The following is a 13003-nucleotide window of genomic DNA, read 5'->3' as shown; positions in this document are numbered from 1 at the left end:
AAAGTGGGTCAACAACACCTGGCTGTCTGGCAAGTCCTCCCTAACTCCCCACCTCCCTACCCTACCCACCGCGCAACACCCATTTCTATGCATGACTGCATGTCACTCCTTCTAGTACATAGTGGTAGCCCAACATCTGCCCAGCTGTGTGAGAAGTTGGAAAAGCAGATCATCAGAGCTTCCCCTCATGTAGTTCTGCATGCAACTTATTGAAATGATAAGCTACTGATTTGTATGTGAGTGTCATACAGCTGGGCTAAGTGCTTGTTGAAACAGCTCAATAGAGACATCGATTGTTGATTGACAATCAGGGAACCAAGGTCTATACATTCATTCATACAGTATAGCAGCTCTGCCTTGATGTAACCATATTAAAATGATACAACACGTCGACACCACAGCAGTAAACAGATTTGAGAGGATTAGAGAGTGCAGAGCAAAACATGTTATGGTGATGTACCGACGGCTACATGGACCCCTACTGCCTTACCTTCAATGGCGATGACATGTTCTCGAATCTGATTCTGCAGGATGGGCTCTTCCACGCGCTCCAGCAGTTCATATATGGAGTAGATGTTTGGATGGACGGATTCGAACCTCTGGATCTCAGACCGAATGGCAGCCGAGTTTGCAAGGTGCTGCTGATAGTTCATTTTGCGCGTCGTTTTTGTTCTTGCCCTTTGACGACTGGTAACGAGTTGACTGGTCTGGTCAAGTGGTGTGGTCCTCAGCACAATATTGTGGGTGAGGCACGCCAAATAATTTGTAGATAGCTAGCTACTTGATTCAAACTGCAAATTTGGCTTGAAATGAAACAGCAGTTACTTGTCAGTGAGTCCATGTAGCTAACTGGCTATCCGTGAGTCCAAACAACCGACCCGGGCTCTCCTGATTCGAAATCCTGGAGGAGTGACAGTAGAACAGTCGGCTGAGCAACGCTTCCCCATATCCTTGTTCCGTCCCTCACGGAGTGTGGAAGTAAAAACCCTATTCACGAATATTGGCGTGTGTATGAATAGTAGCAATCCAGCAAACAGGTAAGTACTGTACTACAGTCATGTCATAACTCTGAAACGCTGGAAAGGTTTGAAAACGCTTGCTAAATAGGCCCTTTGGCATTTGCTAACTCAGTAGCTAGCAGTAGCTAACGTCCAAGCCGGGGACAAAACTCTGAATTTCTCAAACCCCTATCATTCTCTCCTTAGACCGACCAATCTGTTTGAGCTTTCTTCACAAACATGCAAATTAACCAATGTATTTATGTACCCAGACAAACCTACCAAAAGCAATCTACATAACTAGCTAAATAGTTACTAGTCGTGGCTGGATGTGTGTTCTGCGCAGCCAAGTCCTCGTTCGATGTATTGTTTAGCGTGCAAAAGCAGGCGCAAAACTCCCCCCACAGTCCGGATTTGGTCCAAACACTGGGCGCATGCAGTTGCCGAAAATTCCAAGACACAATAAAAAAATGTGTCTACTTATTGCTATGACAGCAATATATATTTTACAGATTGCTCTAGTTTATCGGCAAACATAGGTGCTTTCCCCTTCCTCTTGGGTAGAAATCCATCCCGTCTGTATCATTGGACGTCATTCCCTGAACGTTTCCTACTGGAAAACGTCTGCTGCAACCCATAGACTTAGATAGACATCGCATCATTGTATCTGTTCCATTATGGAATCTGTGAGAGCACAGGCAGAACAACTGCGTCCATCTCCATTTTGAAGTAGTACATTTTCTTATTCTACTACTTCTATGAGTTGGCAAACAAACTGAATGGGTGCATACTGCCACCTGGAGTGTGTTGTTTTAACAGGTATAAAGCCAGGGTTAGCGATTTATTGACACCTGCATTTATGGAATGTTTTCTCACTGGTATAATTCATTGGCTGATCCCTCCTGGTGACCTGGATAGAATTGTATGATCCTTCCTTAACACATAGGAAGTCCCACCCAGTTGACTACTTTAAAATGGTGAAAGTCAGCAATGGCGATGCCCATGCTAAAATAGGCATTTGGGCACGATAGTTCATTTGGGCACTATAGTTTTCAATCTATCTCTATGGCGGCAACCATATAACTCATTGGCTGGTTCTGAGGCGTCGCGTTCTTGAATGTTCTTATTGCGCAGAGGCTGCGCATCTGTTTCTCTGGGCATTTGAAGAATGTTCACTCACATGTACAGTATTTGCCAATATATAACATTAATTTAGCCATATATATGGAGCTCTAAGCTATTAATATTTGAGAAGAGATACATTTGGCTTGCAAATTAGTGCAATATAGCGTAGCATCTGCATAAACAAGCAAAGATCATACATGATTACACTCAAAACTAAAAAATGTATTGCTAAAGTTTATTGATTGATTTTAAATGTTAGATATTTAGATATTTCCTTTGATTAATTGACTTATTTATACACAACCTCGTTATCAGAAAGAAAATACTCCTTAGTTCCACCATAGAAATATTGATCCCATCTATGAAAACCTAGAAACGGTACAGAGACCTTGAGTCAATTGATATCTTAGGTCAATGCCACTCACTCATCCCTGAGGCTGCCTCTTCATATATATTTACATAGGATATATCCAACATTTCATATTCCTGACTTGAAAAGTTCAGCGGTCCTCTTCAATCTGTCCAGCCAGGCACTGCTTCCCCATCCACCATTAAGTAATGGACGATGCCAGCTCTCTTCTTCCCACTGCTCAAAGCCTTGATGCAGCATTCATGGTCTGCCACCGTGAAGTGTGTCTCTGTTCCGTCATCCACAAACTCTCCCTAAAGCCGACAATAAGAGAAGGTGCATAAATATCAATAAAGGACTGGAATGACTAAAGTATGAACCAAAACATTAGTGAATCATGTTAAACCAGAACCTTGGCCTATGTATGTATGTAACATACATGGATACAATAACTTCACATTCAATTCCATATGAGGTTGAAAAAGTACCTCTGTCTCCATTTTCTGCCCATTGAACCATATATCCATCGTGTCCTTTTCTGTTGAAAGAAACCATACAGTAGTAATTTAGTATATTATTAGTATTGCTTGCATCATATTTTTCACCATAGGCCTACAGGACAGAAGCACCATGCAGTGCATTGGAATGATTGTTAATGATTTACCGGTGTGCATTACACATCCATAAGAGCATCATAACATCACACAGCACAGAGTTCCCTGCTTTGTTTATTCATGTCACATTTAGTTTTCTGCTATAGGCTATAAAGGACAGTGTCCCTTCCAATCAGGTTGCTCGCATGGCTTAAAATAGCCCGCCCAGAAGTGTTCCCCTAAATAGATTATACTCCTCAGAACAGCGCTGACCTGCATGTTGCCTTACACACAGCCGACTATGTTTTTATAGACTTTATTAGAATAGACAGTGTAGTTGGTATTGACAGTGAAATATTACTCAATGCTCATAGGAAAGAACATCCTTTTGGTTTTTTGAGCCTTACCAAGGACAATCCTGCAGTCAACACCATCCACTTGCAGCACCCACGTCTTAGTGACTTTGGATCTGTTATCTATGAACTTCTGGAGACTCTTGCCATCAATCTCCAAGGTGTACTCGTAGGTAAAGCCACTGATAGCCTTAATGTTTACTGTTGCTTTTGTTTCCATGCCTCCCACTGTGAAGGTCTCCTTTCCAACCAGTTTGAACATCCAATCTCTTCTGAGCACCTCCTGAGGAAGAAAGCAAATCAGACAGCCATAGGCCTTCTGTACATAGCTCTGACTAAACAATAACACAGAGATTTTAAAAAGGAATACGTTTCAGGGCCTATGTACCTGTCCATTGATCCAAACAACCCTCTTCCCTGTCGTCGTGCCGTGTTCAAACTCAATCCTGTAAACCCCATCGCTTAACGCCACCACCCAGATCCCAACAACATCTCCGGCCATCATCTTGACTGACCTTCCAGGGGTATAAAGCCTGTAGGCCTAACTGGAAATGATTATATGTGCCCCATCGACGCTATCCTCGTTTCAAACCAAGGTTGTAGTTCAAATCTAATCCTATTGGCAGTTATTAAGCAACATTAGCCCGCGTGTCCATCAAACTGTCCTGGATCTGCTCTGCTCTGCCTGCTCAGCAACAAGTGCAAACTGCAATATTGTAAGAGGCTTATTGCTCCAAGACCTCTTTCAATCCAATTACTGCCAGAGGTAATTTGTATGTGAGACTTCTACAGTGAATATCTTCTTTAGACAGGCCTAGGTGATGCTTATACCATCTTTAGACAGGCCCAGGTTAAATAAATCACACACACAATTAGCAAACTAATCAGCAAATTAATCACACATTTGTGATCAAACATACAGTATAAAGAAAGCGTCTTTATTAAGGATCTTTCTAGCGTCTTTTTTCAAGCATCTTTGGGTCTTTGAAAAGCGATATAAAAATCCCATGGATTAGCATTAGTAATATGAAGAGCCTAGAGGTAAGCAGTTTAGAAGCTTAAATGTAGTTTATAAATCTTCAATAAATAGCTATAGCACTGGTTGAATTTGGAGCGCGACAAATAGTGAGCTTAAATATGATTGCAGTGTTATTGACTGTTACGGTTATTATTGATAGTGCGGTCATTATTTGGTATATTGACCAAGATATTCAGACGATCACAGAAGAGCGCGCATGACTCGACTTTCACCTCTCCTGAGCCGGTTGGGGGAGTTGCAGCGGTGAGACAAGATCGTAATTGGATCGCAATTGGATATCACGAAATTGTGATGAAAAAGGGGGTAAAATTCCAACAACAAAAACAAATGAAATAAAAACTAAGAAGAGCATACTTTGTGGCAAAGCCTGCCAGTAGATGGCATAACACTACCTTGTCTAGTTTCCCTCAATGAAACTTCCTAACTTCCCCAAACGTTAGTTTACTGGCTATTAAAACAACAATAATGACGTGTGCTTGTAAAAATCTATATGAATACAATTCCACTCCCATCATGTATTTTTATTGACATTATGCTAATAAAATATCAAATAGTTGGGCCTACCATATCTGATTAAAACTACATCCATATAGACTGCATTGGTAATACATAAATAAATGAAGCCAAGTTATTTCATGAGCAGATATGGTTGGAATAACTATAGTGCTGTATTCTGTGTACATGTGTACGATGGGCGGTGTCGAACCTTGCGGTGAGAGCCGCTACTTATGCTGCGTTCAAATTCTAGTCGGTACTAGGAAACTCGGAAATGTTCGACTTGCTGACTGGTTGAACGCGGCACGTGTATAGCTATAAACAATTAGCAAGTCGGACATTTCCGAGTTTTCTTGTTCCGACGTGCACATGAACGCGGCATTAATCGTTTCTTTCATGGTTTTGGGTTGGTCCTCAGAGGGGAGAGAGCGCTTATGGAGTCTGTGGTTACATAGTATTTCCTCGGGTAACTCGATGCGCTGGAAGGGGGAAGGCAGAAGATCCCTCCTTGCCGACAACGCATTGAGACTTCCAGAAATCTCTCTCCTTCTGAAGACGTTAGAAAAGAGGAAAATGGCTTCTAAAGTTACAATCGATGGAGTAAGTTTTGTATAGACAGAATATATGGAACCGTTACGTGTATCCGCCTAGTAAGCAGAGGTCGCACTGTCTACATTAACATAGAAAATTAAATGTATGTCATTTCAGCTGCAGGAACTGAGAAAGGAGGCATTGGACGACTGCCATAATATTTCTTATCGTCGGGGAGTTCTTTTTTGTCACCAGAATGGAATGGTAAATGGTGCATTTTCATGTAAACTTTCAGCAGGATTATAGCACACATGTTGACAAGTCTTTGTGTTTACTTTATTGAAGCAGCCCAGATTGTGCATTTGTCTTTCTGAACAGTTACGTCATAACCTACTGCTGAACAATTTTTTTCTTCTCAAACAAAGCACTTTTATGGATAATCACTGATCAGTTATTTCATCTGAAAACTGGACACAACGTCAGAAAGACGGAGGACTACAGGCAATGTCTCTCTCACGGATCTTCTTATACCCACTGTAGGTTTTTCTTTGACACTGCAAAAATGAAACAGACACTGCATCTCTGTGTGTTATGGCTGTTGCTGGTATGGAGCACAGGGGCCTCTGACAGGAGACCCCTCAAAAGGACAATCTTACAACGAACATCCCTCCAGGGCGGAGTTTTTAACAGAACACAAAATGTGTTGAACTCTGACAGTATTGCTCCTTCCGCTGGTGGTATAAATGTATCCCCTATGATGAGCCATCGTGACAGAATGCAGAGAGATGAGAAAGCTGAGCCTCCAAGAAGAAGAAAAGGACCACCAAGCAGAAGGATGATGCCAAGCAGAAGAATACCCCAACAACCAAAGAAACCCATAAACCAGGTTGGCAGTGGCACATCTCAAGACAACAGTAAACCAGTGACAGGGGTGGCGGTTCAGCCTCAGTCCACACCAGGCCGCACCGTCCCCGGCAGCGCAGGCTCTCTCAACGTCCTGGCCAGCTTCGCAGGGAAGAACCGGGTCCTGGTCATCTCTGCCCCACATGACTCAGACGGTTACTATCGCCTGATGATGACCCTCCTCAAGTCGGACGTCTACTGCCAGATGGCGGAGCGGCACATGCAGATGATAGTGATGTTCCACCAAGAGGGAGACCGGGGCGGGAAGGTGCGGCGGGTCAACGCCAAGGGACAGGTGACGGAGGAGCCCCTGGATACGGTCCTCATCCCTAGGCTGATGAACTTCCTGAAGCTGGAGGAGGGGAAGTTTGGCATGGTTCTCCTGAGGAAGACCCTCCAGGTGGAGGAGAGGTACCCGTACCCGGTCAGGCTGGAGGCTATGTACGAGGTGATGGACCAGACCCACATGCGCAAGCTGGAGAAGGCCAGGCAGAGGGGCTTCGTGCAGAGGTGCAAGGCGGCCGGTGTTGAGGGCCAGGTGGTTGAGTCTCAGGGCCAGGGGGTATTGACCACGGGGTCAGAGGTCAGAGTGAACTCTACAGTGGAGAGGGTGTCAGTGAGGAAAGGGGTGCAGAAACCAGCTCAAGGACCAAAGGCTGTGACACTTACCACAAACCGACCAACCACAACCACCACAAAACCAACTATGACCACAAAGGCAACCACACTTACAACAAAGCCAACCACAACCACCACCAGAAAAGCAACCACGACCATAACTACAGCAAAGCCAACCACAACCACCATCAGAAAAACAACCACCACCACAACAAAACCAACAACTACTACAACCACCACAAAAGTAACCACCACAACAAAACCAACCACCACAACAAAACCAACAACTACTACAACCACCACAACAAAACCAACAACTACTACAACCACCACAAAAGTAACCACCACAACAAAACCAACCACCACAACAAAACCAACAACTACTACAACCACCACAAAAGTAACCACCACAACAAAACCAACCACCACAACAAAACCAACAACTACTACAACCACCACAACAAAACCAACAACTACTACAACCACCACAACAAAACCAACAACTACTACAACCACCACAAAAGTAACCACCACAACAAAACCAACCACCACAACAAAACCAACCACCACAACAAAACCAACCACCACAACAAAAGCAAAAACTACAACAACACGACGAACCACAACCACCACAAAACCCACAGTTCTGAAGCCCTTGGACCCCCAGACAACACCACACTGGGACCTAGAGGTCCCCACCACAGACGAATCCTCCTACATCCTCTCAGAGACCCACAAAAATGGCATAGATGACGTTACAGAATCCCACAGAGACCAATATGAAGAAGACACAACCGACGATACCAAACATGGCCGACAAGTTGTTACCTCTCCAACTCAGCTCACTAACGACAAACCAACTGAAGGTGGGGAAGAGCTGGGCAGTGAACTTAAGGTTGACTCTGATGCACAGGTGGAAACAGCTTCCCCCAAGAAGAGCAAGGTCAAGCGGCCTGTCAATGCAGAGAGGAAGAAAAAGGCTGATAAATCAGGCAAAAAGAGTAAAGCAGACAAGAAAAGGTTGAAGGCTTCTAAAGACAGTGATGGTGGCTTCTATCGTGGCAGGAGACCAGGGAAGAAGGCCGTTATTAACCAGGAGAAAGAAGCAGACAACAAGAGGCCCCCCACAAAACAGCCAAACCTCTTAGTATCCTTTTTTGGTCATTTTGAGAAGAGACGACGTCTACTTGTGAGTATTCTGTTGTATTACATAAATGTATTGATTAAATCTGATATGAAGCATGCATATTGGTACACTAGAACAGAATAGAACTAAATAGAATATAACAGAATAGAACAGAATTTTAATGGAATAGAATAGAACCGAATAGAACAGAACTGAATAGAACAGAACTGAACTGAATAGAATAGAACTGAATAGAACAGAACTGAATAGAACAGAACTGAACAGAATAGAATAGAACTGAATAGAATAGAACTGAATAGAACAGAATAGAATAGAACTGAATAGAACAGAATACAATAGAACCGAACAGAATAGAATAGATACATGATACAACACTCACTTTTCTTTCCCTCCCAGGTGATCAGTACTCCAGACGAGGAGAATCCTATGTACACGCAGCAGAGAGATGAGTATCTGGAGCATGTGTGTGAATTGGGCGTCAGAAAAATCTCTCTTATCACCATCTTTGGCTCTCTAACCAATGGCACCATGAAGATGGACCATTACCAGGCTGGTAAGTAAAGTTTTGAACTTTGTGTTGCTAATTTTCAATTCTATTTTACTCTGATGACAAGTGTAATACAAGTTTGTGGTTACAGAGAAGGATCAGCCTCTGAAAGGTATGAAAGAAGAGGACTTCACAAACCAGCCCCTCATCAGAGCCTTGAGGAATGAGTTGGGACTGATATTTGACGACTACTATATGGTGCTGACCGACTTTGATATGAAAGTGAAGGTTGGTTGGCCTTGTTTCCCTATAAAGCTTACTGCGGTATAATTACAATGTATTATTGTATAACTGCTACTTTTATTGTGCATCCTGGATGACCTTCTTATTTTGATGAAAGAGCGTTTAACCTTTCGGTCCTATGTCTGAGTGAAAATCCATCATATCGGTTGAGTGCTTCAATAACTCCATTTTACTGCAGTGAATTGATACAGTATCATCCGTAACACTTTTTCTGTCTATAGATTGGTGATATGGTTTTCTGTCCCCATTCACAGCAAGAATATGAGGTGCCCATCGCCATGACGGCTGTGTTTGACTACGTAGACACATTCTCTTCTCGCATCAAGGAGATGGAACAGCAGAAGAAGCAAGGAGTGACGTGTAAGAAAGAAGACAAATCCAAATCCCTGGAGAACTTCCTCTCACGGTACTAGTGGGCTTTTGTTATTATCTAGGACTATGCAATTGCAATATAAGACAGTGTGACTGCAGTTTCAAGTCAACATAACTGACAAATACACTTGCCTAAAACTGACACTGACATCCTGTGTGCTCCTGGTCGAACATATATGCAAATAAAGAAAGAAATGCATTTGTAACCTTTTTGTTCTTCTCAAAGGCTTGTGGAATTTAGTTTGTATATATTTGATGTCATTGTTTGTTCTGTGTTTATATATTTCTAGGTTCCGCTGGAGACGCAGGCTGTTTGTGATCTCCTCCTCTGACGACGAGGAATGGGCCTATCAGCAGCAGCTCTACGCCCTGACTAGCCAGGCCTGCAATCTGGGTGAGTAGTGATGTCACACTGTTGTCTCAGGCCTGTTCGGTACATTAGACGTTTCTTGATGATTTCACTGGGGCCCTTAAGTGTTTGTCTTGGCTGCGTCACAGCCATTTGCAGTGAGGTTCAGAATGTGTGGCCACACTTTGGTCAGCTAGGGTGACAGGTAGCGTAGTGGTTAAAGTGTTGGGCCAGTAACTGAAAGGTTGCTGGTTCAAATACCTGAGCCGACAAGGTGAAAATCTGTCAATGTGCTCTTGAGCAAGGCTTTTAACCCAAATTTACTCCAGGGGTGCTGTACTACTATGACTGACCCTGTAAAACAACACATTTCACTGCTCCTATCTGGTGTATGTGACAATAAAACATCAAAAAATGTTTTGCCTGTCACATTCAAGAGCAGACCTATTTCCTGAATCCCTCACCAGCTCACTCCCTCAAGCTTATAGAGAGAGTGCAGGGAGGGTTATCTCTGAAATACCACTCCTGAAACACACTGTCCTCATCCCTGGTTGTTACTGTCTGTCACTGTTGGTCCAACGAGCCACGCTGTACAAGCATCATGATATATCTTTTCAGAGTTCAAATGAACTACTAACATAACTATTAACAGAAGATAATCGCATGGAATGTCAACTTATTTGTAGCTTGCAGAGTCTGTCACAATGAGTTTTAACTGTTGCAAAATATGTAACAAACTGCATTAGCTATGCAAACAAACAAAAGGGAATTGTTGGTGTTTAGCTATAACATGCCTGAATTGTTTAGGTTAGAAAATGGACACCATTCTAAAGCTGGGTTACGATAGAGATCTCTTGAGACTCGCCAGAATGTTTGGTATTTGGTTTTGAGCCTGTTGTAGACAATGTGGTCATCTACTGATGTTGGTCTAGTACTGATGAAAAACAGAGTTCTTAGTTTGGGAGGACAGGCTATTGTTTAGATGCCAACACAGTCTTTCTGTGGATGACATTAATAGTACTGGGATGAAAGATTTGCAAATTAGAAACATTTGCAATTTGGGGAAAGGAATCTAGCGAGCACAGTGAATATTAAAACAAGACCGTTGAGCTTAAGTTGTAAACATGCACTTTAGTGCTTCTACTGGGAAATGCTTCATGGACTCAGTTTCGCCACATTGCAGAAATTGGGCTCCTGAGTGGCGCAGCGGTTTAAGGCACTGCATCTCAATACTCGAGGCGTCACTACAGACCCTGGTTCAATTCCAGGCTGTATCACAACCGGCTGTGATTGGGAGTCCCATAGAGCAGCACACAATTGGCCCAGTGTTGTCCGGGTTTGGCCGGGGGTAGGCCGTCATTGTAAATCAGAATTTGTTCTGAACTGACTTGCCTAGTTAAATTAAAACCACTGCTTACACCTATATCCATACCTTCACATGTACTAGATGTCTTTGGGAAGGTGCTAGGGCTTGGGTTTGTTATTAGGCGTAAGAGGTGCAGTGGTGTAATGTGAAATGATGTGTTTTCACCTCGCTCTACTCAGGCCTGCGCCACTTGTCTGTGCTGAAGCTGATTGGAAAGGACATGGAGGATATGGGCGGGACCCTTGAGCTATACCCAATCAACGGTAAGAAACGGAGTTACTGTTACCATATTGGTGGGAAAATCCTGAGCTTATATAACTGAAGATTTGATTTAGGTTTAAGTCTTCTTCTTCTTCTTAACATTCTGTTGTTCTTAATGTTTGAATCAATTAAAGTTAACTCCTCAACCCTGCCTGTGTCACAGGGACTGCCACTGTGGAACGTGAGGACGTTTCTCCCTCTCTTGTGCATGACATCAGGAACTACTTCCAGATCAGCCCAGAGTACTTCTCTATGCTGCTTGTGGGGAAAGACGGCAACGTCAAGTCCTGGTACCCGTCTCCCATGTGGTCCATGTCCATCATATATGATCTGGTTGACTCCATGCAGCTCCGCAGACAGGAGATGGCTATCCAGCAGTCCCTTGGCATGCGCTGTCCCGAGGATGAGTATGGGGGCTACGGTCATGACAGAGACCCGGATGGTTACCACCGTGGATATGGTTACTAAAGGATTGAGAATAGGATGTTCCCCTCAGGATGTGTTCTATTTTCTATTGAGGCCTGGTTGTGGCCTTGTCCCATGAACTATATGAAGCCATTGTATGAATGGCATTTCATGAAGGCTTTTTTTGCATTTTGATAACTGTGACGTTGTTTTTATAAGAATTGACTTTTCTATAATAGATTATGAAAATGCAGCATACTTTTTCTTCCATTATATTTTTGTCTATTGAATGTATGATTTGTTTCACAGGGAGAATGGAGATTTCAGATTAAAAACATTTGGCAATTGCCTTTTATGTTGTGCATATATTTGTTATCTTGTATGGAGATATACAGGTAACTGCCAAAATAAAGGAAACACTTGAGTAAATGAGGGATACAAAGTGTATTGAAAGCAGGTGCTTCCACACAGGTGTGGTTCCTGAGTTAATTAAGCAATTAACATCCCATCATGCTTAGAGTCATCATCAATCAGATGTCACAAAGTGCTTATACAGAAACCCAGCCTAAAACCCAAAAGAGCAGGCAATGCAGATGTGGAAGCCCGGTGGCTAGGGAAAACTCCCTAGAAAGGCAGGAACCTAGGAAGAAACCTAATGCAGAGCCAGGATCTGAGGGGTGGCCAGTCCCCTTCTGGCTGTGCCCGGTGGAGATTATAAGAGTACATGGGAAATTAAGGCCAGATCGTTCTTCAACCCCACCCACTTTGCCAAAACAGAGCCCCCACACCACCAGAGAGATATCAACAGACCACCAAATATAGCCCACGAAGATCTCCCCCACCACCCGAGCCCAAAGGGGCGCAAAACCAGACAGGAAGATGACATCAGCCACTCTACCCACTCAAGTCGAGTATACCAAAAAATGCCTGGCACGTTGTGATGCACCCCTCTTAGGGACTAGCAAAGCCAGTGACTCAGCCCCAGTAATAGGGTCAGAGACAGAGAATCCAGTGGAGAGAGGGGAGCCAGCCAGGCAGAGACAGCAAGGGGGTTTCGTCACTCCAGTGCCTTGCCGTTCACCTTCGCACCCCTGGGCCAGACTACACTCAATCATAGGACCCACTGAAGAGATGAGTCTTCAGTAAAGACTTAATGGTTGAGACCGGATCGGCAGACCATCCCATAAAAATGGAGCTCTATAGGAGAAGGCCCTGCCTCCAGCTGTTTGCTTAGAAATTCTAGGAACAATAACGAGGCCTGCGTCTTGTGACTGTAGCGTACATGTAGGTTTGTACCGCTCTGGCGGCT

General features: G+C 43.6%; 3 protein-coding genes across 5 annotated transcripts in view; 1 reads left to right on the top strand and 2 right to left on the bottom strand.

Annotated features, from left to right (window-relative positions):
• The window catches only part of LOC106575459 (arf-GAP with GTPase, ANK repeat and PH domain-containing protein 1), a 295680-nt gene extending 294072 nt beyond the window's left edge, over positions 1-1608 (bottom strand). For all 3 annotated transcript variants that reach the window (XM_045698088.1, XM_045698090.1, XM_045698091.1), the window contains exon 1: positions 491-1608. In XM_045698088.1, coding sequence (XP_045554044.1) covers positions 491-653 — 163 coding nt within the window. In that variant the 5' untranslated portion in view covers positions 654-1608. The remainder of the gene's footprint in view (positions 1-490) is intronic.
• A 736-nt stretch (positions 1609-2344) lies between these two features.
• Positions 2345-4117, bottom strand: LOC106594856 (fas apoptotic inhibitory molecule 1-like). The gene is made up of 4 exons (XM_014186240.2): positions 3807-4117; positions 3473-3701; positions 2961-3010; positions 2345-2786 (listed from the first exon to the last, which is right to left on the bottom strand). Exons 1-4 carry the CDS (start codon positions 3921-3923, stop codon positions 2637-2639), a joined length of 546 nt encoding a protein of 181 aa, XP_014041715.1. The 5' UTR covers positions 3924-4117; the 3' UTR covers positions 2345-2636.
• A 1225-nt stretch (positions 4118-5342) lies between these two features.
• Positions 5343-12044, top strand: LOC106574963 (coiled-coil domain-containing protein 80). Its single transcript, XM_045696725.1, has 8 exons — positions 5343-5747; positions 6024-8193; positions 8548-8704; positions 8790-8926; positions 9196-9347; positions 9604-9707; positions 11208-11291; positions 11453-12044. Exons 1-8 carry the CDS (start codon positions 5740-5742, stop codon positions 11755-11757), a joined length of 3117 nt encoding a protein of 1038 aa, XP_045552681.1. The 5' UTR covers positions 5343-5739; the 3' UTR covers positions 11758-12044.
• The last annotated feature ends 959 nt before the right edge of the window (positions 12045-13003 follow it).

The sequence above is a fragment of the Salmo salar genome, chromosome ssa16 (genome assembly GCF_905237065.1).
Source record: "Salmo salar chromosome ssa16, Ssal_v3.1, whole genome shotgun sequence".
In the NCBI taxonomy this organism is placed as follows: Eukaryota; Metazoa; Chordata; class Actinopteri; order Salmoniformes; family Salmonidae; genus Salmo; species Salmo salar.
The sequence above is the reverse complement of the archived record's forward strand: the minus strand, read 5'-3'. Positions and strand labels throughout refer to the sequence as shown.

Bases quoted from the DNA above. Each gene is read 5' to 3' on its own strand.
- LOC106594856 (XM_014186240.2), bottom strand. From the start codon at position 3,923: ATGATGGCCGGAGATGTTGTTGGGATCTGGGTGGTGGCGTTAAGCGAT. The intron at 3,011-3,472 runs GTAAGGCTCAAA...TTCTTTCAACAG, and splicing joins TGACTGCAGGATTGTCCTTG to AAAAGGACACGATGGATATA. The intron at 2,787-2,960 runs GTACTTTTTCAA...TGTCGGCTTTAG, and splicing joins GGCAGAAAATGGAGACAGAG to GGAGAGTTTGTGGATGACGG.
- LOC106574963 (XM_045696725.1), top strand. The intron at 8,194-8,547 runs GTGAGTATTCTG...TTTCCCTCCCAG, and splicing joins AGAAGAGACGACGTCTACTT to GTGATCAGTACTCCAGACGA. The intron at 11,292-11,452 runs GTAAGAAACGGA...CCTGTGTCACAG, and splicing joins TGAGCTATACCCAATCAACG to GGACTGCCACTGTGGAACGT.